The sequence below is a fragment of the Podarcis vaucheri genome (genome assembly GCF_965113315.1).
Source record: "Podarcis vaucheri genome assembly, chromosome: 17".
NCBI classification, from domain to species: domain Eukaryota; kingdom Metazoa; phylum Chordata; class Lepidosauria; order Squamata; family Lacertidae; genus Podarcis; species Podarcis vaucheri.
In genome coordinates, this window is record NC_138755.1 from 15,794,161 (window position 1) to 15,820,718 (window position 26,558).

At 43.4% G+C, this 26,558-nt stretch overlaps 1 protein-coding gene across 3 annotated transcripts in view; it reads right to left on the reverse strand.

Moving 5' to 3' along the window:
* The window catches only part of ADAMTSL1 (ADAMTS like 1), a 486,607-nt gene that overhangs the window by 138,135 nt on the left and 321,914 nt on the right, over positions 1-26,558 (reverse strand). For all 3 annotated transcript variants that reach the window (XM_082204524.1, XM_082204522.1, XM_082204523.1), the window contains 4 exons: positions 18,107-18,181; positions 14,698-14,855; positions 3,924-4,035; positions 242-380 (listed from right to left, as the gene is read on the reverse strand). In XM_082204524.1, the coding sequence (XP_082060650.1) occupies positions 242-380; positions 3,924-4,035; positions 14,698-14,855; positions 18,107-18,181 (484 nt within the window). The remainder of the gene's footprint in view (positions 1-241; positions 381-3,923; positions 4,036-14,697; positions 14,856-18,106; positions 18,182-26,558) is intronic.

Sequence of the window (26,558 nt, forward strand, 5' to 3'; positions counted from 1 at the left end):
CCACCACATTTACCTCAAAAATGCTGAATCAGATCCCAGTTAATTTACTACACCAGAACAGAAAATGTCCTGGGATTCCCCCTCCCCCCCAATTTAAGATGTTCCAATCAATGTGGTTACATTAATTTGTACATGCCAGCTGGATAACAAGCTATTTGCAATCCTCTCAATATCTAAACAATAAATTAACTGGTCTGATTTTGCTCAGTGTAAACTATCTCAAAATCGTGAACGGACTTACCTGGCAGGGCAAGGATCCAGGTTGCACTCCTGAAGTTTTGGCTTTGGCTTGATGTTTTCAGGGTAGTAGTGGCAGTATTGGTCAGAGACCACTCTATTGCTTCTCAGATCATAGCACTCGGCAGAAGTCAGCTGGTAACCTTAAAAAAAATCTAGACTCAGAAAAGACAAAGACAACTACGCAACTGAATTAACTCGCAGTGCTAAGGTTTGTGATACTGGGCTAAAATACTAACCAGAATGTACTTGTTAGCCTAAAAAGACCTTGCAAGTGGGTCTTAAGAATGTAAATATAGGTTTGTTCCAAATGTTCTTTTGGTCACATGTATCACTAGAGCTAAGAGGCTAGGTACAAATTAACAAACCTATGTGGCTGAGTCGTGATGGAGTTTTTTAAAGGTATGAAACGCAACTTTGGGAAACCATTATTTAGAGAGGAGAAGCAGTCGTGGAGAAGATGCTTAAGTCCTTTCTCCCCTGCATCCAATTGTAACAGCCACCCTAAGCGGCTTCCCTTCACATGGTTTCCAAAAATATGACTGGAAGTCACTGTTAATTTCTCAGCTATCTGTGAAAATTTCATGTAAACACATTCCCCCAATAATTATTTACACACACAAAATTAAAAAGGACAGGTGGTCCATTGCCCTGCAATAACTTTAACTATTACATTGTCACATATCTTGAGGCCTGAACAATTTATGAAGACAATAGGTGAAATCCTGTTCTGCTGTTTTGCTCACGAAATGGCTGTTGATCCAAGAGAGTCACTCCCTAATGGAAGAGATGAGATGATTTTCTCTTATTCTCATTTCCCTACAGGCCCTTGACTCTCGCCCACAATGTTTTGGAGGGTCCCTCCCCTCAACCCTCTGAAACAGATTTCCAGGGAGTTCTGAGTCCTGCAGTGGGGAAAGGAGAACTGGCAAGAATTTCTTCCCCTTCTCTTGCATTGACAGACACTTTCACTGGATCAAGAGCTATTCTGCACGTATAACAGCAGTATTGGGTTTCGCCTATTGCCGAAGCCTTTCAAAAAGAAACATTCGAAAGTATCAGCTTCCCAGCTATTGTTTTATTCTGGGGATTTTATTTAATTCAAAGTCACTGCTGTATATAAAGCATAATTCAGAGTTAACAAAGGTCGGTGGATACTGTCGATGGCAGTTTCCTTGAGAGGAACAAGAAGTTTATAGAATGCCTGTCGCTGGCCCTTGCTATTCTTAAGGTGGAAATTGATTCCTTTTGCCTCTTCTTGGTTAGCTGCATGCTGATGTCAACTGCAATATTATACGGTTCTCTTTTATAGAGGGTTAATGCCCTAGGCTGATTTCTGTACAACAACCTCAGATTCTTAAGCTTGGTGCTACAGAAATCTAAAATGATAAAGTAGTAAAAGCAAAGTGCAAACTTCCCCCGACTGCTCGTATCTTTCGGGTTGATTTATCTTTCCCCTTAAAGTCCAGCTTTTGCATTCTGCATTACGAGTCTCCTTCTGAGCATTTCCTCCCTTTCCCCCTGTAACTTCCCATATGGGAGTATCGACTGTTGTGACCTAATTTCAATTACCAGATACCAGTTCTCTCTAGGTGCTGCTATCCTTGACCACAAAGATTGCATAACTCCCCCGGGGGCTTTCATGACAAGTCACTGTGACAATTCCTTTAATGAAATTGTTTGAAAATTGTTGGAAGAGGCAAGGGGAAGTTCAACTCGCAGGCTTCTTCCCAGTGCACTAGGATTCAGGACGCCTGTATCACATACGTTGTACCCAATATCACACAGCAAGTTGTTAACTTTGCCCTTTCATTTGCCTTACTGCGTCCAATAAATTGGATCTCTTCCTCCAATCAAGTTGCAGAGCTGATGATGAGTTATGTAATCAAAATCACATGCTGGATACATTAAAAGTAAAAACAAAAATATAGCTCCAAAAAGGATGCAAATAAATAGACCCTGTTTCTGTAATATGGCTAACTTCACCTATAGGGTGAAATTTAGGTGCATTTTTTTGTAAAAGGAGCAGCTAGACAAATGAACACGTTCAGTAGTTGTAATTGTATTGAACTTAATTCTCTCTTCAGGGCAACTTTCAAGATTATAATTTTCAACCAGGATTTGGAAAACATGTAGGGGTGAAATGGATAGATCATGGCTGATATGCTTCTTTGTAAACCTGGAATGTCCCAAAGGAATTGTGCCATGCACATAGTCTGAAGATAGTCAGAAGAGCTTTGTGAGATGTTTCCTCATATTCATATTGAACATTTCCGAAATTAGTGAAAGCCATGACTTCAGTCCTTCTTTGGCAACTGCAAATACTTTCAGAACATGCATATATATCTATCTCTATATTTAACTTGGGATACAGGAACTGACTTTCTAAACAGAGAAGTAATCTGGGAAGGAGAGATGGTTTACAGTATAAGAGTAAAAAGCAAGTCATTAATCAGTGGTATTGATGCATCATTGTGGACCACACTGGAGTTATAAATAGCAATGAACCACCTTCTATAATTATCCTCCACAGAAATAGACTTCCCTTGGGACAGATAACGCTGCAAATGAGATGCAGTGTTTTTGCCAGCACACCTGGGAAAAGACTCACACACCAGCAACTTGGAGAAAGGTTATATTTATTGAAACTTAACAAAATTTGAGGATCTGCAAACCAACAAGCTGATTCACCACATCAAAATATATTCAGGATGGGAAAGCTCCCTGAGGGTTAAACTCCCTCATGCCCAATGGGCAGGATAAGAGGCCTTGCCTGTGATGGAGTTGGAGAAAAGGATTCGAAGAAGGCAAAAAAGAAGAGCCCAAGGGCAATTGAAAGGGCCCCCGCCCCCCCATTTCTACTTTGCCCCTTGAACAGGCAACTAGCGGAACCCATACTGCATAGGCAGGTGGGTTGGGTGCAGAAAAGAGAAACTGTAATATTTAGAGAGAGGAGGGAGCTCATAAGGCAAGTTCTCCTCCCCTCTCTGATTGGCAGCAGAAGCCACAATTCTGGGGCAAAACCAGTAAGTCTTTTTCCTGGGGCAACTAAGATGTGGCAAATCAGCTCCCATGCTAAAAAGATAAAGGGACCCCTGACCATTAGGTCCAGTCGTGGCCGACTCTGGGGTTGTGCCGCTCATCTCGCTTTATTGGCCGAGGGAGCCGGTGTACAGCTTCCGGGTCATGTGACCAGCATGACTAAGCCACTTCTAGCAAACCAGAGCAGCGCACGGAAACACCGTTTACCTTGCCACCAGAGTGGTACCTATTTATCTACTTGCACTGTGTGTTTTCAAACTGCTAGGTTGGCAGGAGCTGGGACCGAGCAACGGGAGCTCACCCCGTCATGGGGATTCGAACTGCCAACCTTCTGATCGGCAAGTCCTAGGCTCCTAGACGCCACCCGCATCCCTAGCTCCCATGCTAATTGGGTATGGCTGGCATTTTCCAGGCACCTTTCCTAGAGGTAGCTGTACTGTACAGAAGTACTAATCAGATACAAATCAACACTCCCCCCCACCCAAGCAATTCCTAACAGGTGAAATCCATTCCAAGATGAAGAGTCAACAAGAGTTAATTCAGAATGAGCGAAACTCATTCCCATTTTTTAAAGCAACAACAACTTAACCTTTTGTATATTGGTACAGAATGCAAATCGCTATAAACAATGTTAAATTTATTACCTCCACCACAGGAAGCAGAACAAGGAAAGAAATCAGTTTCTCTCCATCGGTGAATAATAGGTTGGTAGAAAATAAACTGAACCGTACTGTCGGCAGCACCAGCGTAACGGATCTGAAAAGGAGAAACGCTGCAGGTAAAGTTGAAAGGTATGTAGCGCAGGTATCAAACACCTGTACAGGTCACAAAATATAATAAAAAACATGGCTGGTAATATTCAGAGCAGGAGAAACATGTTACACCTTCTGCCGGAACTATGTCAAAATGTATATACAGAAGTATTAAACAATAGATGCATATCAAAGTAAATTAGGCAAGCTTCGAATCCTAAAGCAACAAAACACCACCACCAGAAACTGGCTTATAAGAATAAAACCACATTTATTAGAATAATAGCTAGAATAGAGATAGCCTTGCAGCCATTGAAGCAACAAACATACTAAGGTGCCTTGTTAAGATACAGTTGTACATTTATCCACTCCATGTTTACAGTATCTCCAGGCTTTGTTTTGCACATGGTTCCTTAGTATGTTTGTTGCTTGAATGGTTACAAGTCTATCTCTATTCTAGCTATTCTAGTAAATTTGGTTTTATACTTATAAGCCAGTTTATGGCGTTGTTGTTTTGTTGCATTATTATTACTGTTACTACATTTGATACTTTGTGTATATACTTTGAGAATCTTAAAGCCCTATGCGGCCTAGGACCCTCGTACCTACGGGACCGCCTCTCCTGGTATGCCCCACGGAGGACCTTAAGGTCCATAAATAACAACACTTTGGAAGTCCCGAGCCCTAAGGAGGTTAGATTGGCCTCAACCAGGACTAGGGCCTTTTCAGCTCTGGCCCCAGCCTGGTGGAACCCCCTACTGCAAGAGATCAGGGCCCTGCGGGATTTGACATCTTTCCAAATGGGCCTGCAAGACGGAGCTGTTCTGCCTGGCCTTTGGGCTGGACTCAGTCTAACCCCCCCCCTTCATTTTTTTAAAAAATGGAACCCCTTATACAGGATTTGTATATAAATTTTCCCTCGGCTCTTTTTGCTGGCCCATGTAGGTCCAGCATGGATAGTTTTTGACGTTTTCTCCCCTTATGGCTTTGATCTATAGGCTACCACTAAAATGAGGCTGCATTTTAAGCTGCATTTTAAACTGTATTCTAACTTACATTTTAATCAACTTTTTTGTTGTTCTTAAAAAAATGTTTTTACTGTATATATATTCAGTGTTAGCCACCCTGAGCCTGGTCTTGGCCGGGGAGGGCGGGGTATAAATATAGTATTATTATTATTATTATTATTATTATTATTATTATTATTATTATTATTATATGTACTTTTCCATTTCCCTAGCAGTAAAGGGGAAACATGGAAGGCAACAGGGAAATTGGCACAGTGGAAGTGCACTGCCAGTGACGAGTGGAGTGGGGGACAGATACCAAACCAATTGCATTATATTTGGATTACTTATTTCTTCAGGAAGTAAGAGGAGCGTAAGTACTAATAAAATAGCATTTTAGCTGGGGGGGGGATGGGGGAGCCAGGGCAGAAATGCTTCGGGATACGTTGAAAGATATAAGAGTTGCACTCTACTGAGGGAAAGCTGGTCTTTTTAAAATCAAGATAAACAGTGATGTCAAATTCCCCATTGGAAAATATATCTATCTATCTATATATACAGCTGTAGCAATGGAGGAGGCCTCTTGTATGGACTAATATCATTTTGTTGAACATGCCATAAACAGGATGTCCAATTCCTTGAAGCAGGGTGGTGCATTAATCAAGTATGGATCTGAACTTAATGAAAAGCCCCGCTGACTCTTGGGAACCAGAATGGTATCATGCTAGACGCTATTTGAAATCTCTTACTGGAATGCGCAGCAATGAAAGCTTTTGTAGCTTAGAAAGAGACACACACACACAGAGAGAGAGAGAGAGAGAGAGAGAGAGAGAGAGAGAGAGAGAAACAGAGAGAGAGAAACAGAGAGAGAGAGAAGGACCAACTACGTTGCCTGCACCCCAAAGGTCTCATGTGTGAGGTCCTAGCCAGAGCATGATAAATGAGGAGAGAGATTACACAGGGACTAGTTGAAAGGCTTGAGTAGGTTCCACATCCCAAGTTGGGAAGACATAACAACCCAGATCCCCAAGGATTCTTGTCGTGTTGTCTGCTTGATTATCTGTCTTCTCTGACACAGAGAAAAGGCAGATGCAGATCGATCTCCTGAAATAAGTGGGAAGTTATTCGGACAGCCAGGAATACACCGCAATTAATCACAGATGGAAAAATAACATTACTAGGTGAACGAGGCAAAAGAAATCAGTAAAAAGAAAAGAAAAGAAAGAGTGTTTATTGTTTCATAAAAGCTGCATAGGCTTTGGGAGAAGAAGAGACTATTATGATTACCGTGTTGTCAGAATTTTGTTTGACAAGAGGTTAGACCTGGGTTCTGCAGCCCGCAGGCAAGATCAGCTGTTGACTAGGCACACATGTTGATTCTGCTGAAAACTAAATGCTGTATCCTGCCTGCACACCCATTTTAAAACTTTGGACTACCTCTAAAAGCTGGGGGGAGAATCCACAACCCAGGAAGCCGTGTGCCCATGTTGAAAAGGGAAGCATCTCTTCTCAATTCCACGTTCTGACTCCCGATGTCTCTCAAAAGTAAGTGGTGCTGACTTCTGTTGTGAATTAGTACAATGGATCAAGGGGCTGCCTCCTCAAGTTAGTCTTATGACTAGTTGGACGACTTTTTATCTGTTTTAAAGGCATTTTAAATTAATTTGTTGTTTTGCACCCAGTCCAGAATACCTCCAGGCTAAAGGGAATAAAGAACTAATAGAAATAAATAAAGCCAGGCAATTGCTGAGATGATACCAAAACACACAGACACCCCATTGATTGAGCATTCATCCTGACTCAGAGGGATAAAAGGCTAAGGAATAAACTTAATGCAAATCCAGAGTGGAGTCCCTAAAACAGCTGGATTGGTGCTGGGTACGCCTCCTTCTGGCAACTCCTACAGCCAAGCTGGTGCCAAACGTCTTGCTCTGCTTTTCTTTGGGCCACCTCAGCAAGCCTGAGAGGCCTTTGTTACGATATTCTGTTCCACCTTAACAGATGTGTGGAGTTGTTGTATGCCACATGCCTGTTTACATTCCAGCACAGCTTGCTGGGAACTTCCGTTTTGTGTATAGCTTTTGATTATGCTGCTTGCTTGGACACGAAGTGGAGAAGACATGTTTTCCCCTTTGTCCTGATGCTGAATAAAATGCCTGTAAATACGCTTTACACAGCCTCTGTCTGCCCTTCTATTATGTCTGCTGGCTTGCGTGCTCAGCTTCTGAAGCTCGAGTCGCAGTTACATGCTGGTTCAAGCTAAATATCAAGGGACGTTCTCATAAGTTCTTGTGAAATATCTTCCCTATAGTGGCTGCTGTATGTTGTCGTTGTTTAGTCGTTTAGTTGTGTCCGACTCTTCGTGACCCCATGGACCAGAGCACGCCAGGTACTCCTGTCTTCCACTGCCTCCTGCAGTTTGGTCAAACTCATGCTGGTAGCTTCAAGAACACTATCCAACCATCTCGTCCTCTGTTGTCCCCTTCTCCTTGTGCCCTCCATCTTTCCCAACTTCAGGGTCTTTTCCAGGGAGTCTTCTCTTCTCATGAGGTGGCCAAAGTATTGGAGCCTCAGCTTCACAATCTGTCCTTCCAGTAGCACTCAGGGCTGATTGCCTTAAGAATGGATAGGTTTGATCTTCTTGCAGTCCATGGGACTCTCAAGAGTCTCCTCCAGCACCAGAATTCAAAAGCATCAATTCTTCAGCGATCAGCCTTCTTTATGGTCCAGCTCTCACTTCCATACATCACTACTGGGAAAACCATAGCTTTAACTATACGGACCTTTGTTGGCAAGGTGATGTCTCTGCTTTATTATTATTATTATTACACCACCACAAATAATATCCACCAACGTTCCTAAATTGTTCTGTCTTTTTTTGTGGCTAGTTACACTATTGGCCATCCCAACATTGGTTTCAGAAACCCAAGTTGAAGGGAAGGTACAGGTTCTAAATATATCTGTTAAATGCATTGTACCATGGAAAACACCAAAGAGTATTACTCTGCTCAGTTTATCGAAACCACACATGTTATCTGCTTAACACCCATCCACATTTGAAAAATGAAGTTTCTTTGAATCTGAAGGCTCACAATGGAAGCTGAGAGGAGCTCAGGATTCCCGGGGCATGTTCAAGACCCAGTAAGTAATTTTTTATATGGAAACATTTTCATATGGAAATAAGCATCTGAATTTGGCGAGACTTCCTGATGAACTTGCTTAGGATCACCGCCGATGTCAAGAAACTTAAATAACGCAAATGGGTCCACTTAGCCCTGTGATTGCTTTGGTATCAAAACCACATGATATAATATATATGTATATATGAATGATCCAGGAAAGGAGAAAAGGAAGGAAGCACCCGAAGCAATCAATGTCTTCCCCTTTGTTTCTAAATGATTTATCCGTTTACTGCGGATGCTGAAAACAACTGTATGCCTAGGCACCAGCTATTCCTCCAATCCCTTGTGAGCTAATATATGTCCGCTTTGATCAAACTTCACACAGATCCATAAATAACAGGGCTCTTTGTGATAAACGCAATAAATAATCTTACGCTTGAAGCTATGATAGGAAATGGTGATTTGAAACATCTCTCTGGCAGTTAGTCCCACTGAAAAACTTTTTGGTTTTAATCAGATAAGTTCACGTCCTGTTGCTAAACAGAACTGTTTGGATTTTGGCAACGTGGGTCCCATCAATTTCCTCCGCCTGTTGGAGTTTACAGTAGCCTGACCTAAGATGCACGTTCTAAGGTTACATCTGCTGTTGTCTGGTTTAATCAACATGACATATTAATCGAGTTTCGCTAGGTCATCATCAAATAGCCATCTGTAAAAGGGGTATGGTTAGGTTAAGAAGGAAGAAGTTTCCGCAAAGGAAAACACACTTCTAAGGAACTTGCAATTGCTTTCTTAAGTGTTTTAGTATGGTGAATACCTAGAAGGTTAGGCCTGGAGATGGGATAGTCGCAGATTCAGGTCCATAGATGTATTAAATTGGTGGGGTGGAAGATTTCAGGTGCATGATGGAGTCAGAGTTCAGCAACCACTGGCTGCATCATTCCTCACTCCTGACTGGCCACATCTCCAGAGCAGTCCCAAAGAATCGGTTGATTTAGAATACTCATATCCCATTTTCACATGCACACAGACCGAAGCTCTGAACTTGAAATCCATGTTTGGATTTAGTTTTGCGCATCTAAGAATGTTGAAAATGAGTTGAAAATGTCTGCCATCAGACCCTTTCAAAGATAAGGGGGAAAGATATAGCGGACTGACACTAAATACCGTGCTTTTCTGTGTATAAGACTAAGTTTTTTCCTTTTAAAATCATGCAAAAAAGTGGGAGTCGTCTTATACATGGGTAGTGCATAGGGTATCTGTTTGATTGGTTGCTGCCGTGGCTGTCAACGGCTATTGTGCATGTTATTGGTTGCTGCATCAATGGGTGTTGTTGATTGGCCAACGCTGTGACAATTGGGCGGGCGATTGGCAGCATCTGCGTGCTGGTGAGTGATTTTCAGCATTCCCCCCTAAAAAACGCTCAACAACTTTTTGCCACATTTCCCCATTTTATGAAATTTCAGTCCCCAAAAATAGGGGGCATCTTATACATGGGGGCGTCTTATAGATGGAAAAAGTACAGCAAGTACAGTTCTCCTAGTTTTTCTAAGGGTCTGTTCCTCAGAAAATAAGGAAACAAGGATTAATCACTATTAGTAGATAAATATGCAAGTGTGGGATATATGCTTACAGACCCTCCAAGTGCCCCTGTTTCCCAGGGACAGTCCTGGATTTACAGAAGCCGTCCCAGTTTCTGATTTTGATCCCAGAATGTCCCGCTTTTATGCGACCCCTGAGCCAAGGAGATAAGTAACTACATAATGTTTAGAAGACATCTGAAGGCAACCCTGTATAGGGAAGGTTTTTTTTAATGTTAAATGTTTTATTGTGTTTTTATATATGCTGGAAGCTGCCCAGATGGACAGAGTGTTGCCCTATTTTCATCAGAGAAATGTTGGAGGGCATGTGCTTGTTTTTTTTTGTTTGAGAAGCATATAAGTGAGGAATTCCTAGGACATGGTACTACAACACTCCCAGCGCCCACAAAGCAATTATATCCATCTGCATTTGAGTTTCTGGGCTCCTCACACTGCAAGCACTCATGTCTCCAAGCAATTAATAAGGCTTCCACTACAAGCGCCACGGAATACCGTATAAACACCAAATGCCCATTGTTATATGGCCGCTATTCTGCCTTTTAATTTTTGCTGCACCTGTGCACAAGGCTAGTTTTTAGTTGTTAATAAAAGTAAAATGTTAGGGCTGCACTGTTAATAATTATTCCCTAGGTCTAGAGGATCCTAGGAACTATAACTGGGAGGTGGCAAGGAATTGCAAGCAGAAAATTATGAGTACGTCACCTGACTACAATTTGAATAATTCACTGAGGGAAGCCATGGCAGTGACAGGGATATAAAACCAATATATCTTTGTAGTAAAGGCCACCATGATATAATACAACATTGCTTTAAATGTATTCACTAAGTGTATGGAAAATTCTTTCAGTTGCTGACCTGATCACACATACTACTATTGTTAAAAGTACTGTGTACTCTAAGGATTTTCAGATACATTGCATTCTGCAATTCACAGCTAAAGGAACCTGTATTGGGGGGGGGGGGAGGAAATCTTTGGCACCTACATTCTGATCAGCAAATTCTCAGCTGAAACGAATGAAATGTTTGCATAATTGAGATTATATCTAGTTAGGTCATTTCACTTTTCTAAATGGAAACATTCATAGTAAGTGCTTTTAGAGAGAAAGGACATACCCCCCTTCAACGATCAACCTTTTTATTACATTTTTGCTTAGTTCTGCTTGGTCCAGAATTGCCTTTCTGGAAAAGTAAATCAGGACACTCTGATGAGAACACATTGTTGTAAGTTTAAAACAGTCAAAACACCAAGGCAGGGTTTCCCGAACTTGGGACTCCAGCTGTTTTTTTTTTTTTTTGGACTACAATTGCGTGGACAGGCGGAGTCCCCAGATCCTGCACGGTCCCCCCGTCATGTGGAATAACGACTCAAGACAACGTGCTATGGGATTAAATTGGCCACAACTTTATTAAATTTCAAATGTGGGTAGACCTTGGCTCAGGCATTGGGCGTTCTCCCTCCCCGGTCCCCAGCCGGGGACCTAGGGAGCATCAGGGCTATCCAGTGTGTGGGGGGGGATGGGCCGGCTCTGGAGAACATATGTTCAAGCAGAGATGGCCGCCCCCGTAACGCTGCCGCCGCAGGAGAGAGCAATGACGACCTTTCGGTGTACGGCCAAAGCCTCCCTTCAGAAAACCCCTTTAACGGAGAACCCTGGTATCGCCGCCGCAAAGAGGAAGATGGACAAAAGGATTCCGCCCAAGGCCTGATACCGCCAAAGTTGTGACGTTTTGTTACGGGAAAGGCGAAACCTGCCAATGCAGGGAAATTCCTTTCCGGCCCTTTAACAGCGACCTTAACGTAGCAGCGCCCGCATACCTGTGAAGAAAAGTTAACCTGCAAAATAAGACATTAACTGAGGGTGGGTAGGGTGGGAGAAGCTCTGGAGCCATGTGAGGATTCCTAGGTAAGATCCTCCCTCTATTGTGTGGGCAGGTAATCCCTCCCCTACCTGGCCTGGTCTCCTTGGCAACGCTTCCCCCAGGTGGGATTGGACAACTGACTGGGGTAGGCGGAGACCTCCAGGTATCACACCTGAGGGAAGGCAAAGCCAAGCCTATGCTGTTGGGGCCACTCCAGATCTAGGGGCTGCACGCGTCCACGCAAAGGGCGCCCCCCGTTTTAAGCGGGGAGCGGTCATTCCCATCATCCCTGACCACTAGTCCTGCTAACTAGGGATGATGGGAGTTGTAGTCCAAAAACAGCTGGAGACCCAAGTTTGGGGAAACCTGCACAAAGGGCAAGAAAAGATGCAGGTACCATAGTTTGACTACCAAGAACTCTTAAGAAAAAAAGTTAAGAAAAGACAGAGGACAAGTGGTTCATTCTGCTGTACTGAAGAACAGCCAATGACCTACGAACATGTGTGGATTTTGATGAAGAGTAGCTGAAAATGTTTAACATCCTGGCTGTAGGGCATTTTATTTGGCGTGTGGCCACGGATGTGATTTTGAGCCTCCCACCCTACCTTCAAAAGGCCACATTTTCCCCATCTCACACAAAGCATATTCAATCTTCATGCAAACGTATGTCCTCTTCTACAGGTTGGTTGGAGGGCCCAATCCACATACCGTGTACTGGACCCAGAAAATCCTATTGGCACCCCCACTTTTAATAAACATCTCTTTTGGTACCTTGTGTGAACTAACCCGAGATATACAGGTATAGTGAGGAATGCAAATTTATTATTATTATTATTATTATTATTATTATTATTATTAACAGTACTAATAATAAACTGTTTTTGCATTGGGAACATTTTCTCAGCTGGACTAGATTGCTACATCTGGAGAGGGTTATGAAGGGCAGGTACCACACACAAAAAGTCCACAGACTTAATTCTATTTTCTTCAATTCGGTTTGATCCCATATTCTGCTTTCCACGCAACCATCTGCATTTCCATCTGCCACAAGGTCATCAGAATCAGCTCACATCAAACACCCCCTGACACTGTATCCCACAATGAAAAATTTACGTTATCCTGGACACAATGCAATTTTTACAGCTTTACAGCTGAAATCCTTCAGGCCCTCTTGACCTACCTCCCCGCCCCCCCAAAAAGGGGTTTTATTTTATTGTAATTCCCAAATGCTCACATTTGTCTCTGCAATTTCACCCCCTTCCCCTACAGAATGTGCACACTGCCTCCAGCAATGTGTTTTATATTACCTGGAAGAATAGGAAAGCACTAATGTGAGGAAACAACTTGATTCTTACAGCCAGCACTGCGCAGAGCAGAACTTCAAAATTATACAAATGACTTCTTGACCAAAGCCAGCCTGCTCATCTTGAGAGGCATGAGGTTTAGTTTTATATGCATTTTTACACCTTCTGTGAGACTGCAGAAGCATAAAAACCAGTGAATGATGAGCCTGAATCAGAGTCTAATTTGCCCACTTCAGCTTCATTTTATACTGACTCTTATTTTAGCCGGGATCTCATAACCGACCTGCCTTTTCCACAAGTGTTTCCTCCTCCACTCCATGAACGTGTTCATCCCTAAGAGTTTTGATTCTACTCTACTTAACTTGGCAATTAATTCATTAAGAAACGACACACGGAGCACTAGCAACAGCCCGCAACGACATATTTCCAATAAAAGTTTGCAACTCTTTGTACAGTGGTACCTCGGGTTACATACATTTCAGGTTACATATGCTTCAGGTTACAGACTCCACCAACCCAGAAATAGTACCTCAGGTTAAGAACTTTGCTTCAGGTGAGAACAGAAATTGGGCGGCGATGGCGGCAGCAGCGGGAGGCCCCATTAGCTAAAGTGGTGCTTCAAGTTAAGAACAGGTTAAGAACGGACCTCCGGAACGAATTAAGTAAGCAGAGGTATCACTGTATAGCTATCTTCCTAACGACCCACCCTCCCACCCACTACCCAAGGCTGAACGAAAGCCCTTTTGGAGGGCTCATAGCTCTGATTCCTCAGAGGCGTGCAGGAGCAGAGATCTAGGCAGCATATACAACATAAATTTAAAGCCCAATTCACTACCTCCTGAAGAATTCTGGGAACTGCAGTTTGTTAAGGGTGCTGGGAATTGAAGGTATTTCCCAGGCAGTGAGAGATTTTACTTTCTTGGGCTCCATGATCACTGCAGATGGTGACAGCAGTCAGAAAACTAAAAGATGCCTCTTCTTGGGAGAAAAGCAATGACAAACCTAGACAGTATCTTAAAAAGCAGATACATCACCTTGCCGACAAAGTTAAAGCTATGGTTTTCCCAGTAGTGATTTATGGAAATAAGAGCTGGACCATAAAGGCAGCTGATCGCCGAAGAATTTATGCTTTTGAATTATGGTGCTGGAGGAGATTCTTGAGAGTCCCATGGACTGCAAGAAGATCAAAACTATCCATTCTGAAGGAAATCAGCCCTGAGTGCTCACTGGAAGGACAGATCCTGAAGCTGAGGCTCCAAGACTTTGGCCACCTCATGAGAAGAGAAGACTTCCTGGAAAAGACCCTGATGTTGGGAAAGACTGAGGGCACAAGAAGAAGGGGACAACAAAGGACGAGATGGTTGGACAGCGTTCTCGAAGCTACCAGCATGAGTTTGACCAAGCTGCAGGAGGCAGTGGAAGACAGGAGTGCCTGGCGTGCTCTGGTCCATGGGGTCACGAAGAGTTGGACACGACTAAACGACTAAACAACAACAACCCAGGATTCATTGGAATGGGATGAAATGTACTTCGAATTTATGGCGTATACATAGCTACATGCAGAGGAGCAGTCACTCTCTTTAATCCCAAACTATAAGCATTGAGGGTCAACGGGGACTTTCTCCCCACCTGATTTCATAGGAGATACCCCATCTCTATGCAGAGAGCTGGAAGGATGTGGCCTTTTGATACACTGCTTTTGAAGTGAACTGCCCATTGTTTCGCATCCCCCTTTCCTTAAAAAATAGCATGGTTTAGTCGTAGCTTCTCACCTTGACAGTGAAATCTGCACTGAGGGGGCCAGGCATTCTCAGGATCTCTTTGTCTGGAAACTTCTGCAAGTCCACGCTAGAATTGTCCACAAGGAACGAACCTGTGGAGCCGAGACTGTTTTCGCCTTTCAAACCTTGCAGCGTCTTGGTTTCTAAATCTGGCAAACACAACACATTTAAGAGGAGGGTGCGCTTGTTTCGGCAGCACGCGGAGAGAAAACAAGCAAGCAAAATGATTAGTACTGGGAATGTCAAAGCACATTTGAAAGATATACTACATTTTAAGGAAATGTTCTTTTTGCTGAGTTAGATGGATTTTCCCTCCGTTAATAAGGAGCAGCTATTCATTTAAGTTGCCCTCACTAACGTCTATGCTTGTGAACATCTCTGTTAAGACCTGCACACAATCTTTTTCTACTTTATTCCAGCGTATTTTGGTCTCCTCTCTTTTTTCTATTTATTTATCTATTTGGGAGCCAGAAAAATTCCCAGTAGAATTAAGAAGGTGTTGTGTATATCGCTCTCTCTGTTTGTGTGTGTGCTGAGATTCCAAGCGGAAGTTGTACTCCTTCCTGGCCTCTTTCAGAATGAGATATAGAAGTATATATAAAGGCTTTTATTCCAGAGCTAGCCAAGGAGAACAGAAAGCTCCAGCCAAAAAAGCACTGCAGGTCGGCCAGGATGAACTCTGTTTTAACAATGCATTTTCCACAGCGATGCAAAACCCCCTTCTACATTTCATGCAAAACACACATGATTTTGCACCAGGCAGTTAAACGAATTACCTAACTGGTTCACCAGCACCAACCCCTTCCTTGGACTTAGGTTGCGTTGCTAGCCCCAGAATGTTTTGAGAACATGGAAATGCATAGCAGAGAGAGGAGAAAGGAGACCAAAAACGAAGGAATAAAAGAACAGTGGCTGGGAGAGTCATGGACAGGATCAGGGACGGGGAAGATGTTCCTTACAGAACCAAATTATTGGCTCAATGCCCAAGGGCTCATCCCCATTCCCCCCAGGGTATTTGATCCATGATGCAATAAGACAAGGGCATGACAAGTCACGGTGCAGAACAGAAATATGACCTGTTAAATGAAAACTGCCTTAGGTGTCAATCAGCTAGGCTTGCTAGGGAATTTCTTTCAGTATCTTCACATTACTGAAGCTGAACCAGGCTCAGTGTAACAGAGCACACTGGTTTCTTGCCAGGAGAACACATTTATTGCAAACACATGACAAGATCACGATCTTGTGTAAAGTTTATTCCAGGATGACATTCACCATCTGCCTATTGCTTAGGAGTCATATTGGTCCTTCAGCTCACTTTGAATGAGATCATCCAAGGCACTGCTTACGTGGAGCTGATCTGCCTCTATTCTACAACTCTTCGAGATACACAATATTTATTATATCTAAGCTATGCTTGTGAAAGCATGGGGGGGGGGTGTTTCGCTTTCTGTCTGATCTTCCATTTCACATATTTGCACTTTTCATTTCTCTCGACTGCTAAATAGCCTCACACAGCACTAGGCAGGATTGGCGAGGGGGACGGGATAATTATTACGCACATGCAGAACCTTTGATAAACCAGTTAATATTATATGGCTGTACCAAACACCCATAAACTATTAACCCTGGTCTGGTGTTTAGAGATTTACGGAGATCCAGTTTTCACATTGTAACATTTAAGTGACTATGCATCTAACCAGAATTTATTGCAGATTTCTTCTGTGGGCTTTCTAGAATCTTGAAAATCATGTTATATTGTTCCCTGAAAACCAAGGGAGAACTGCACCATTTTAACGGCCACAACGAATTCAGTTAATATGCATCTTTCCATCTGCTTTCAACATCTCTTCCCTGGAGTATATTTTGTTTGGTTCAATTACCAGGCGCGCTCTCTCTCTCTCTCTCTCTCTCTCTCTCTCTCTCTGTGTGTGTGTGTGTGTTCACAGCAGGTAAAAGGGACACTGTCCTGATCATCCAACGTGTCACTGGCAATAAACTAAGCTGATCTAGATGTTACTTTCACCATGAGGACGAAATTTTTCTAGTGAATTCCCCACCTTCTTACTGTGTCATCACGAAACACAGCTCAAGATGTTAAGTCGGCAGGACCATAATGCAATGAGCTTCCCTCCGACTTTTATTACTGTGGGATATGGCTGAGGACTGCATGACTCACACAGTGACTTCGGCTTCATGAGATGCAAGAAATTGTAGGCTTAAAGCAAGACAAATAGGGGTTTTCCCTTTAAAAATCCAGCATCATGAATTACCTGTTCTTTGGGGAGGCGATACAACGCATGTTTCAACCATGTTAACATCCAAGTGAACCACCTCTATTTGGGTGTACTCTGAACTCTTGTCTTCCATCTCTGTATTTGACCATCTAATTCAATCTGTATCTCTAGGCCAGGCTCTCTCAACCTCGGCCCTCCAGATGTTTTTGGTTTACAACTCCCATGATCCCTAGCTAGCAGGACCAGTGGTCAGGAATGATGGGAATTGTAGTCTCAAAACATCTGGAGGGCCAAGGTTGAGGAAGCCTGCTCTAGGCCCTCAGGAACATATATGGCTGTTAATGATTTTGGCTCCCTCATTTGAGCTCATGAAAAGAAGCCAACTGGAGACTCTGAAAGTCAGGACCTCGTTGGAATACTTGTCTTCCATATCTGTTGCCAGTCCGCTCAGATATATTAAGCTGAGCTCATGGTATGATATACTACAAGCTCCTTGGGGATCTCCAGTGCATCTGCGTTCCTTACGTCCCACCCTTAGCAAACCATAATCTCTGCTCCACTATCTTGGGTACTGGTGTGCTTTCTTTGGGCAACATCCTTTAACAGCACAGTACAAAATGCACGTGTCTCCAAAGTCCAGAAATACGAAAGAAAACATATGAGCAAGAACATGTGTTAAGCTCATGAGCAGTGTGGTGCTTCAGGAGAGCAGCAGGAAAGCCTTCACTGTATTCTCATCAGCCAGCACAATCTTTTCTATGGCAGTCCTTTGCATCAAGCTGGCTGGAAAATTAGTGTTTTATTTATGGGCTAAATTATAGCTTCTTATAATTGTGCAGCTAACTGATGCTCTTGGGAGTGGCGTTTGAGGATAGGGCTGAGTCTCACATTGGGCAGGAGGGCAGGGGCAGAGAAGCTGTAAGAGTTGTGTTTGTTTTTTGCTAAATACAGCTCCACAGCATATTATGAGCATTTGACTATTATTGTGTAATTAACACACTCAATGCTGAAATAAGCTTCGAAGCATTTTTCATAGTGCAAAAACCAAGTTCATGCAAAGCATTCAATTGGAAATATATGCAATTAAAACACACAATTAAACAGCCCTGTTACAACAAGACAGCAATTAAAAACGGGAGACCACGATAAAGTGTACTTTTACTCACAGAGATGATCAGGACCTTTCAGCACCAGGCGAACGTGTCGACTTCCATAGGGAATAACAACCACGGTATCATCCGCTGGGTGGGGGAAGAGGGAGGCAAAAAAACATACATGATCAACAAGCAAAGGAAGTGCCCAAACAAGCAGTGAAAACAGTTCTTCATGGGAAAATGGCAAGCCAAGTTTTGGGCCACCTAAAAAGATAAACATTCAAACCCAATGAACCCTGAAGAACAGCTATATATGAAACAATTATGCTCCGCTCTACGGTCTCTCAGACTTTGTGTGTGCTGCACTGCTAGACAAATGCCCTTGTTTTCAAGGGAAAGCTATCACTTTAATTATACAGGGTTGCTTTGTAAAATAAACACTTATTACACGTCCATAGCAACAGATGCTCTTGCAGATATTAGGCTACAAACCAGCTGTTTACTGACTTTCTTGTGAGCCTCCTCAGAAATTTGACTGTGCATCTGTATTGTCATTAAACAGGTATCAACATTTTTATGGCAGAAGGCAAAGAGATATTTTACTGGCAAACAATGAGAATTTGATCTTTCTTTGGGAGGGGGGGATGAAATATTTACTTGGTTGGGGTGTTGGGATGTGGGAAATGGAAATTGGGGGGTTTGGTGGTCACATTGCTCAGATGATGGGGGCAAGGTAGTAGGATGGAATGGAGAGGAAATATAACACAGGATCTACTAAACAAAGCAAAACAAAAAACCCTCCAATTTTTAATCTTTTAAGATCTCCCATTTTGGTGTTGGCTGGAGCAGCTCCGTAACTGACATTTGTAGGCAGAGAAAACAAAATTAGGTGCCAAACTCAAATACTTGAAACTCTTTATCCCAATCATCCCACCACTTTAAATTAAAATACATATTGGATGCCAGCTCAGGTGCCCCTCCCACATTCTCACACACTAAAACATTATCACAGCCTCAGAAACCAACAGAAAAACTATTTTAATGCATTTTTTAATTCTTAGCAAGCATATTTTACCTGCCTCGAACATTAGGAAAGGTCAGTGAAACCTTTGCTGCCTACCCTTGTAGTACAAAAAATTGGTTAATAAAAACTTAATGGAATGGGGCTGCTGAAAATAGAAAGTCTATGTTTACCCACAGGTCATCTGAAGTGCAAGCAACAGCAACCTTTCTATGTGAGCTTTAATTTTTTTTAAAAAAAATCCAGTAAGCTCAACACAGCCACAGTCTGTTCTTCTTACTCTGTTGTGAAAATAGATTTGCTGTCCACACTGCAAGTTCTGCTGTAGCCTTCTTTTGACTTTAAATGTTCAACTCCACCAAAGCCAGCAGCAGAGCGAAGCTGCCCCTTTCAAAGCCAAGTTGCTCAAGCCACAAAGCAGCACACAGTTCACTGAGGGCTTGGCCAACACTTCCGCTTGTGCCATGAGAGGTTCTGCCTTTGCCCTACTGCTGAAAACCTGCTCTTTAGTGCTAAATCAGAATAGCAGTCCATGGAAAACTCAATTGCCATTTTATCTTCCGATTCAGTGCAAAACCACAGGTTTTTGGGAGGGGAAAGTGATAGGGCAAACGGACGTGGGTAAGCCCTGAGTCATGGCATGGTCTAGACCAGAGTTTCCCAAACTTTTTAGGTTACAGTTTCCATCATTCTTGACCACTGGCCCTGCTAGCTACGGATGATGGGAGTTGCAGTCCAAAAACAGCTGGAGACCCAAGTTTGGGAAACCCTGGGCTAGACTTTCCTAAGGTCCAACATTTGAAATAACGTCTGTCTGGCCATTTGGTGAATTGCCTCTCATTATCCTAGGCTCACCCAAGCTGGACAATATATACATAAATAAAAGTATTTGACCCTGTGATGCTTGCTTGTTTGTGCGTGTATCCGTGCAGAGGAGATAACAATTTTCACGTGTGATCCATTGGAATACCGCTAAAGAAGAATTACTTGTGACTTGAGGCAAAGTAGCTTGGAATCCCTAGCAAGCAATCCATTTAGCCTTGACATAAAGCCAAAGTTAGAGAAAATGTCAGCAAAGCTGTCCTTTTATCAGCGCATGCCAGTATGTTTATGTGAGAGAGGTCCAGATAAGAACTGGCCATGTGTATGCATCTGCAAGCTGAGAAGGGCAAAGCAGCGAAGACAGGCATTGCCTTTGATCCAATAATGGTAGCAGCTCAGAGATTTTATTCAATTAAGTTTGACTATCCAAATCATGCTTGAGTAACACACAGTCCTATACAGTCTCAGAAGTAAGTCAACTGCAACAGCACTTAACTCCCCCCCAGTAAGTGCATTTAGGATTTCAGCTGAAACCCACAAATTTCCCAGAAAGATAGCCTGCAAACCTTGGAATGCACACTTACTTGGGAGATAATCCCCACTGATTTTTCCCCTTTAGCTACTTTGGAGTAAGCATGCACAGGATTGCATTGCTAGGGAATCAAAGTCTCTAGACTTCAGAAGCATGACAGGAGCGAATCCTTTCTCAAAGCTACTCTGCAGTGGGGGTCTTTCAGAAGCCCCACCCACATTCCTGGCAAAAGATCTAATTCCTTGAGCTCACCCATCCCATGGCATGAAATCTACTGTCCTTGAGTGAAACAGCTCAATTTTCCAGGCATTCTAGCCCCCAGGAGGGGAGTGGAAATGTGTTTGGTGGCCTAGTCCCCTCTATTGCATCCTGACAGCTTGACTTGGCTGCCTTCCACACATTGAAGAGCTCAGGACTGAAGTGAAGGATTGAGGTTGAATCCTGACAAGACAGATGTACTGTTTTTGGGGGACAGGAGACGGGCAGGTGTGGAGGACTTCCTGGTCCTCAATGGGGTAACTGTGCCCCTGAAGGACCAGGTGTGCAGCCTGGGAGTCATTCTGGACTCACAGCTGTCCATGGAGGCGCAGGTCAATTCTGTATCTAGGGCAGCTGTCTACCAGCTCCATCTGGTACACAGGATGAGACCCTCCCTGCCTGCAGACTGTCTTGCCAGAGTGGTGCATGCTCTGGTTATCTCTCGCTTGGACTACTGCAATGCGCTCTATGTGGGGTTACCTTTGAAGGTGACTCGGAAACTACAACTAATCCAGAATGCGGCAGCTAGACTGGTGACTGGGAGCGGCCGCTGAGACCACATAACATCGGTCTTGAAAGACCTATACAGTGGTGCCTCGCAAGACGAAATTAATTCGTTCCGCAAGTTTTGCCGTCTAGCGAATTTTTCGTCTTGCGAAGCACGGTTTTAGCGGTTTAACAAAGTCGCGAGACGTTTTCGTCTTGCGAAGCAAGCCCATAGGGGAATTCGTCTTGCGAGGCAAATCGAAAACGGAAAAACCTTTCGTCTAGTGGGTTTTTTGTCTTGCGAGGCATTCGTCTTGCGAGGTACCACTGTATTGGCTCCCAATACGTTTCCGAGCACAATTCAAAGTGTTGGTGTTGACCTTTAAAGTCCTAAACGGCCTCGGTCCTGTATACCTGAAGGAGCGTCTCCAACCCCTTTGTTCTGCTCAGACGCTGAGGTCCAGCGCTGAGGGCCTTCTGGCGGTTCCCTCACTGCGAGAAGCAAAGCTACAGGGAACCAGGCAGAGGGCCTTCTCAGTAGTGGTGTTCACCGTGTGGAATGCCCTTCCAACAGATTTCAAGGCAATAAACAACTACCTAACATTTAGAAGACATCTGAAGGCAGCCCTGTTCAGGGACGTTTTTAATGTGTGACATTTTAATGTATTTTTAATCTTTGTTGGAAGCCGCCCAGAGTGGCTGGGGAAACCCAGCCAGATGGGCGGGGTAGAAATAATAAATTATTATTATATTATTATAAGTGGAGAGCTCACACAGAATGCGCAGCCCAGAAACCAGCCCACAGAAACTGTGCACGTGACAGATGAGCTCAGGATCAGCACTTTATCCATTACAGTGGTGCCCCGCAAGACGAATGCCTCACAAGACGGAAAACTCGCTAGACAAAAGAGTTTTCCGTTTTGGAGGTGCTTCGCAAAACGAATCTCCTATGGGCTTGCTTTGCAAGACGAAAATGTCTTGCGAGTTCCTGTGGTTTTTCCCCCTCCCCCCTTTTTCTAAGCCGCTAAGCCGCTTATCAGCTGATCCGATAAGCCGATAAGACGCTAAAAGCTGCTAAAAGCCGCTAATAGTGCTAATAGCGCTAATCCGCTAATCCGTCAATGGGCTTGCTTCGCAAGACGAAAAAACCGCTAGACGAAGAGAATCACAGAACGGATTCTTTTCGTCTTGCGAGGCACCACTTTACTTTGAGAAAGTGGATTCTGAAAAGCTGCCTCTGATTCGGAGGCAATGCTGGATCAAAGTGGGAAGAGATTCAACCATGCAGGGGCTTTGCTGCAGAAGAAAAAAAATCACATACCAGACTAGTTTTACAAGCAGGAGTAATAAAAACACATTAAGTACTTTTGGTGGATGCAGAGAAAAAGCCTGGATTGCTGAAGCGCCAGATCTTTCAAATAATCTTTCATTTTTATTTGCAAGGAGGGGACACCAAACCAGGTGTTTCCCCTTCAGAAGAGCGTAGGAGGGAAGTGGGGGACGCATCTCTCTTCCCACCATGGTAGTTCCCCCCCCAGGTTTCTCACACTTCTGGGACTGATATACTATCCCTGTGAATACTGAGATAGTTGTTTCCGTTGCAAGTGCTAACAGTTGCATTGCTCCATCCACATCCTTGTCTTCTGATCCCTGTTTCCAAAAACCCTCCACTCCCCCCTCCACATCCCACCCCACGATGTCCGCAGAGTGGGGGAACAGAACTGAACACAGATACAGGGAGAAAATTAATTCAATACGATGGACGCAGTGGTGTGTTTGGAATGCTTCAGAGAGAGAAAAACATTCCCAGCATTTATTTTTCCTTTTGGCACAGAAGCTGCTAATGTGAAGTGCTAAAAAAGGGAATCTCTTAAGTACAGCGGCGTTCCTCAGAGCTTCTAAGCTACCTGCTTCACAGATGCTCAGTTCCAGGCAACAACCCCCCCCCCCTTATGTGATAGTACAAGAGGGAAGGAAAACCAGAAATGAAAGCAGACTCCCTCCAGCAGCCAAATGTTCCTTATGCCATGCCTTGCTGTGCGGGAAGATAGCTATGGATTCAGAGAGGAAGTATGGGAATGAAATTATACTTGGACGAGGTTTTTTTAAAATATATAGATATATATATAGAAGTAGTAGCAGCAATAACTGCAGCAACCCTGAGATTAAACAGCCAAGTCATGCAAGGCCTGCAGCTCCAGAGCACAGAAACATGAGCAGTGCTTTCAGATTGAAAGAACCTGCAGCAAAATGTTGCAGTGTATCTCCAATTCTTTGTAGTAGTATATAACCAACCCGTTAAAGAAAGGGTTTGCAAATATTTAATATATATATGTTATCCTACCCATTCTCTAAGGAGCTACAGGCAGTATACATGCCCCTTTTGTTTTATTTCCGCAACCACCTTTAAAAGCAGGTTATGATGAGGGACAGAGCTAATAAGTCTTCTGGTGAGCTTAATGGTTCGGTGGGAATTTGGACCTGCTTCTCCCCAGCAGAAATGCATCGCTATTCAATAAGCAAAGGATGTACGGGGAACCTGTTGCTGGATGCCCATAGCCCCAGTCACCATGGACAGCAAGATATAGGACATAATATACAATTTGAAGATTGGATAAAACTTTGGAAAGTAAATCTGAAATTCACAGATTGTATGTTGTTAAAAGAGAATTACATGAAGATGATGTATTAAAGAAAGTATATTTCACCAGTTAAATGGGCAAAAATATATAAAAATGAACAGAAGGAGTGTTGGAGGTGTAAAGAAGTTGAAGGAACTTTTTACCAAATGTGGTGGGATTGTAAAAACGTTAAAGTATATTGGGAAATGATGTACAATGAATTGAAAAAAATGTTTAGAACAACATTTGTTAAGCAGCCAGAAGCCTTCCTGTTGGGTATCTTAGGGCAAGATCTGCCGAAAGAGAAAAGGACATTATTCATGTATGCTACGGCGGCGGCGGCGAGAACACTGTTAGCACAGAACTGGAAGACTGGAGAAATTCCAGCCAAAGATCAATGGCAAGAAAAACTATGCAGAGTTGGCAAAGCTGACAAGACAGACTTCGGGAAAAGGACAATAGTGACTTTGAAAAAGAGTAGGAACCTTTTCTATTATATTTGCAGAAATAAAGAAAGAACATCGACTTGATGGCAGGATTTAAATAAACATTCACAATTTTATGGACAGGGAACAAATATTGTAACAAAGTGAAAATACTGATGTATTGTAAAAAACAGCAGAATATAATAATGAGGATAATAAATCAGAAATGGAAGTTGAGGGAAGTCCAACGGGAGGGAGGGGGAGATGTTACACAAATTTTACATTATGTATATAAGTATATTTGTGATGAGAAAAAAGAAAATCAATATTATTATTTTTTTTAAAAAGAAATAAATGCTGGGAGCTGAGGGTCCAGCAAATTCCCTGCTCCTACACTAAACCCACAGCTGGCCCTTCCATAGGACAGAGTGAGGCAGCAACCTCAGGCAGCTCATTCTGGGTGCCATTAAAAAGGTGGCAAACTGTTCATCATTTTATTATTGTTGCATTTTTACTCCCTGTGAAGGCACCTGTGAAACTGTCTGCCTCAGATGCCAAAATAACTTGAGAAGACTGGGGGACTATTGTCTTTGACATATTGAGGGGTGAAATTTGCTGACCTGCTTCAGGCGGCAAAATGTATTTGCTGGTCCCGACTAAGCCAGGTTGGCTTGGTATGCTCTCAGTCTTACAGCATGTAGCATTTGCACAAGACTATTCAGCTTTTCTGTGAATTGTTATTCCTTGATCTGCTGGGCAGATCGCAGCTAGTGCATTCATTTTCGGAAGCACGCTGTGCAAACTCAGGGTGTGTCTCAAACTTTTCTAGCCATCGGGCTATTCTTTGAGACCGTAAGGATGATTCTGTAAACAAACGCCTTTCCATGTTCCCCACAGAAACCAAACATAAATAGGTGGGATAGATATTCAGCAGAAATGGCTCCACACACCCTTGTCAGAAATTACATGCTATTCTAGATGTTTAGTTCATGTGCCAGTTTTTCTTTCTAAATTCAGAATACACACACACACACACACACGTAAACCATGCATTCTGTAAAACGAATGTTCACTTTTGGCCAGAGTTGAGGAAAAGCTAAGCATTACTGTTAACAGCTGTTAACTGTCAATAGGGACATGGGTGGCGCTGTGGGTTAAACCACAGAGCCTAGGACTTGCCGATCAGAAGGTCGGCGGTTCGAATCCCCACGATGGGGTGAGCTCCCGTTGCTCGGTCCCTGCTCCTGCCAACCTAGCAGTTCGAAAGCAGTCAAAGTGCAAGTAGATAAATAGGTACTGCTCTGGCAGGAAGGTAAACAGCATTTCCGTGTGCTGCTCTGGTTCGCCAGAAGCGGCTTAGTCATGCTGGCCACATGACCCTCGGCCAATAAAGCGAGATGAGCGCCGCAACCCCAGAGTCGGCCACAACTGGACCTAATGGTCAGGGGTCCCCTTACCTTTACCTTTGCTGTTAACAGCAGGATGATTTGTACCTGGCTACACATTACATCACAACCACATGTAATTATTACCCCCTTTTTATTGCATGGTGCTCATGGAGGGGCACTTAGTAGCAAGGGGAGATGCTTAACCCTTCTCCCGCCCAGCAGGGTTCATGCTCTGCACCTCATTGGTTCTAGACTCATCTTGTCAAAGTAATTGTGTGCCTGGGGCATCTACATAGGCAGATGTCAACGAGAGCATGAAAAAAAAAATCTTTTTTAAGGGTAGGGGGAGCAGACACACTCCCTTTCCACTAGAAAGCTCCTGACCACAGGTGCACTGCAATGGAGAAGGGGCCATCAGGCTGACATTACAAAGCAGTTTGGTCCCATCTGCAACATTTAATGAGTAAATCATTCTAGAATGTCATAGGTTTCCCCAAGTCCATTCCCCAAGTCAAGTGCTTACGAATATTATCTCATGTTTTTGGGGGCACAAAATATTGCAGTGTTTGTGTGTGTGCCACAGTTGTGGCTTGATTCTAACCCCAATGGGGCTTGTATACATTTGTAGTGGCTATGCTGCAGGGGAGCAAGTGGAAAGCCATTGAGCAGGTGCCGATTTCTCCATCACGGCAACACCAGAGCAGACACACCTGTGGAGTTTCCTTCTGACACGTCAGGAAAAAGCTGCCATGTCCTCTGCGACATCTGGCAAACCTATCTTCCATCTGCGTGCCTTCAGAATCCAAACGCCAAGCCTTTTGTTGATGGAAGATTAATTCTGCCTGATTTCCCAGCATGGGGTCAGTACAGTTAAAGGAAACATTTTTTAAAATGTTTGGGTTATAATTAAAACCCTTAGAAGCGACCGGTCCCTTTGCGCATCATTGTTTGGAGGGCGTTCATATTCCTGT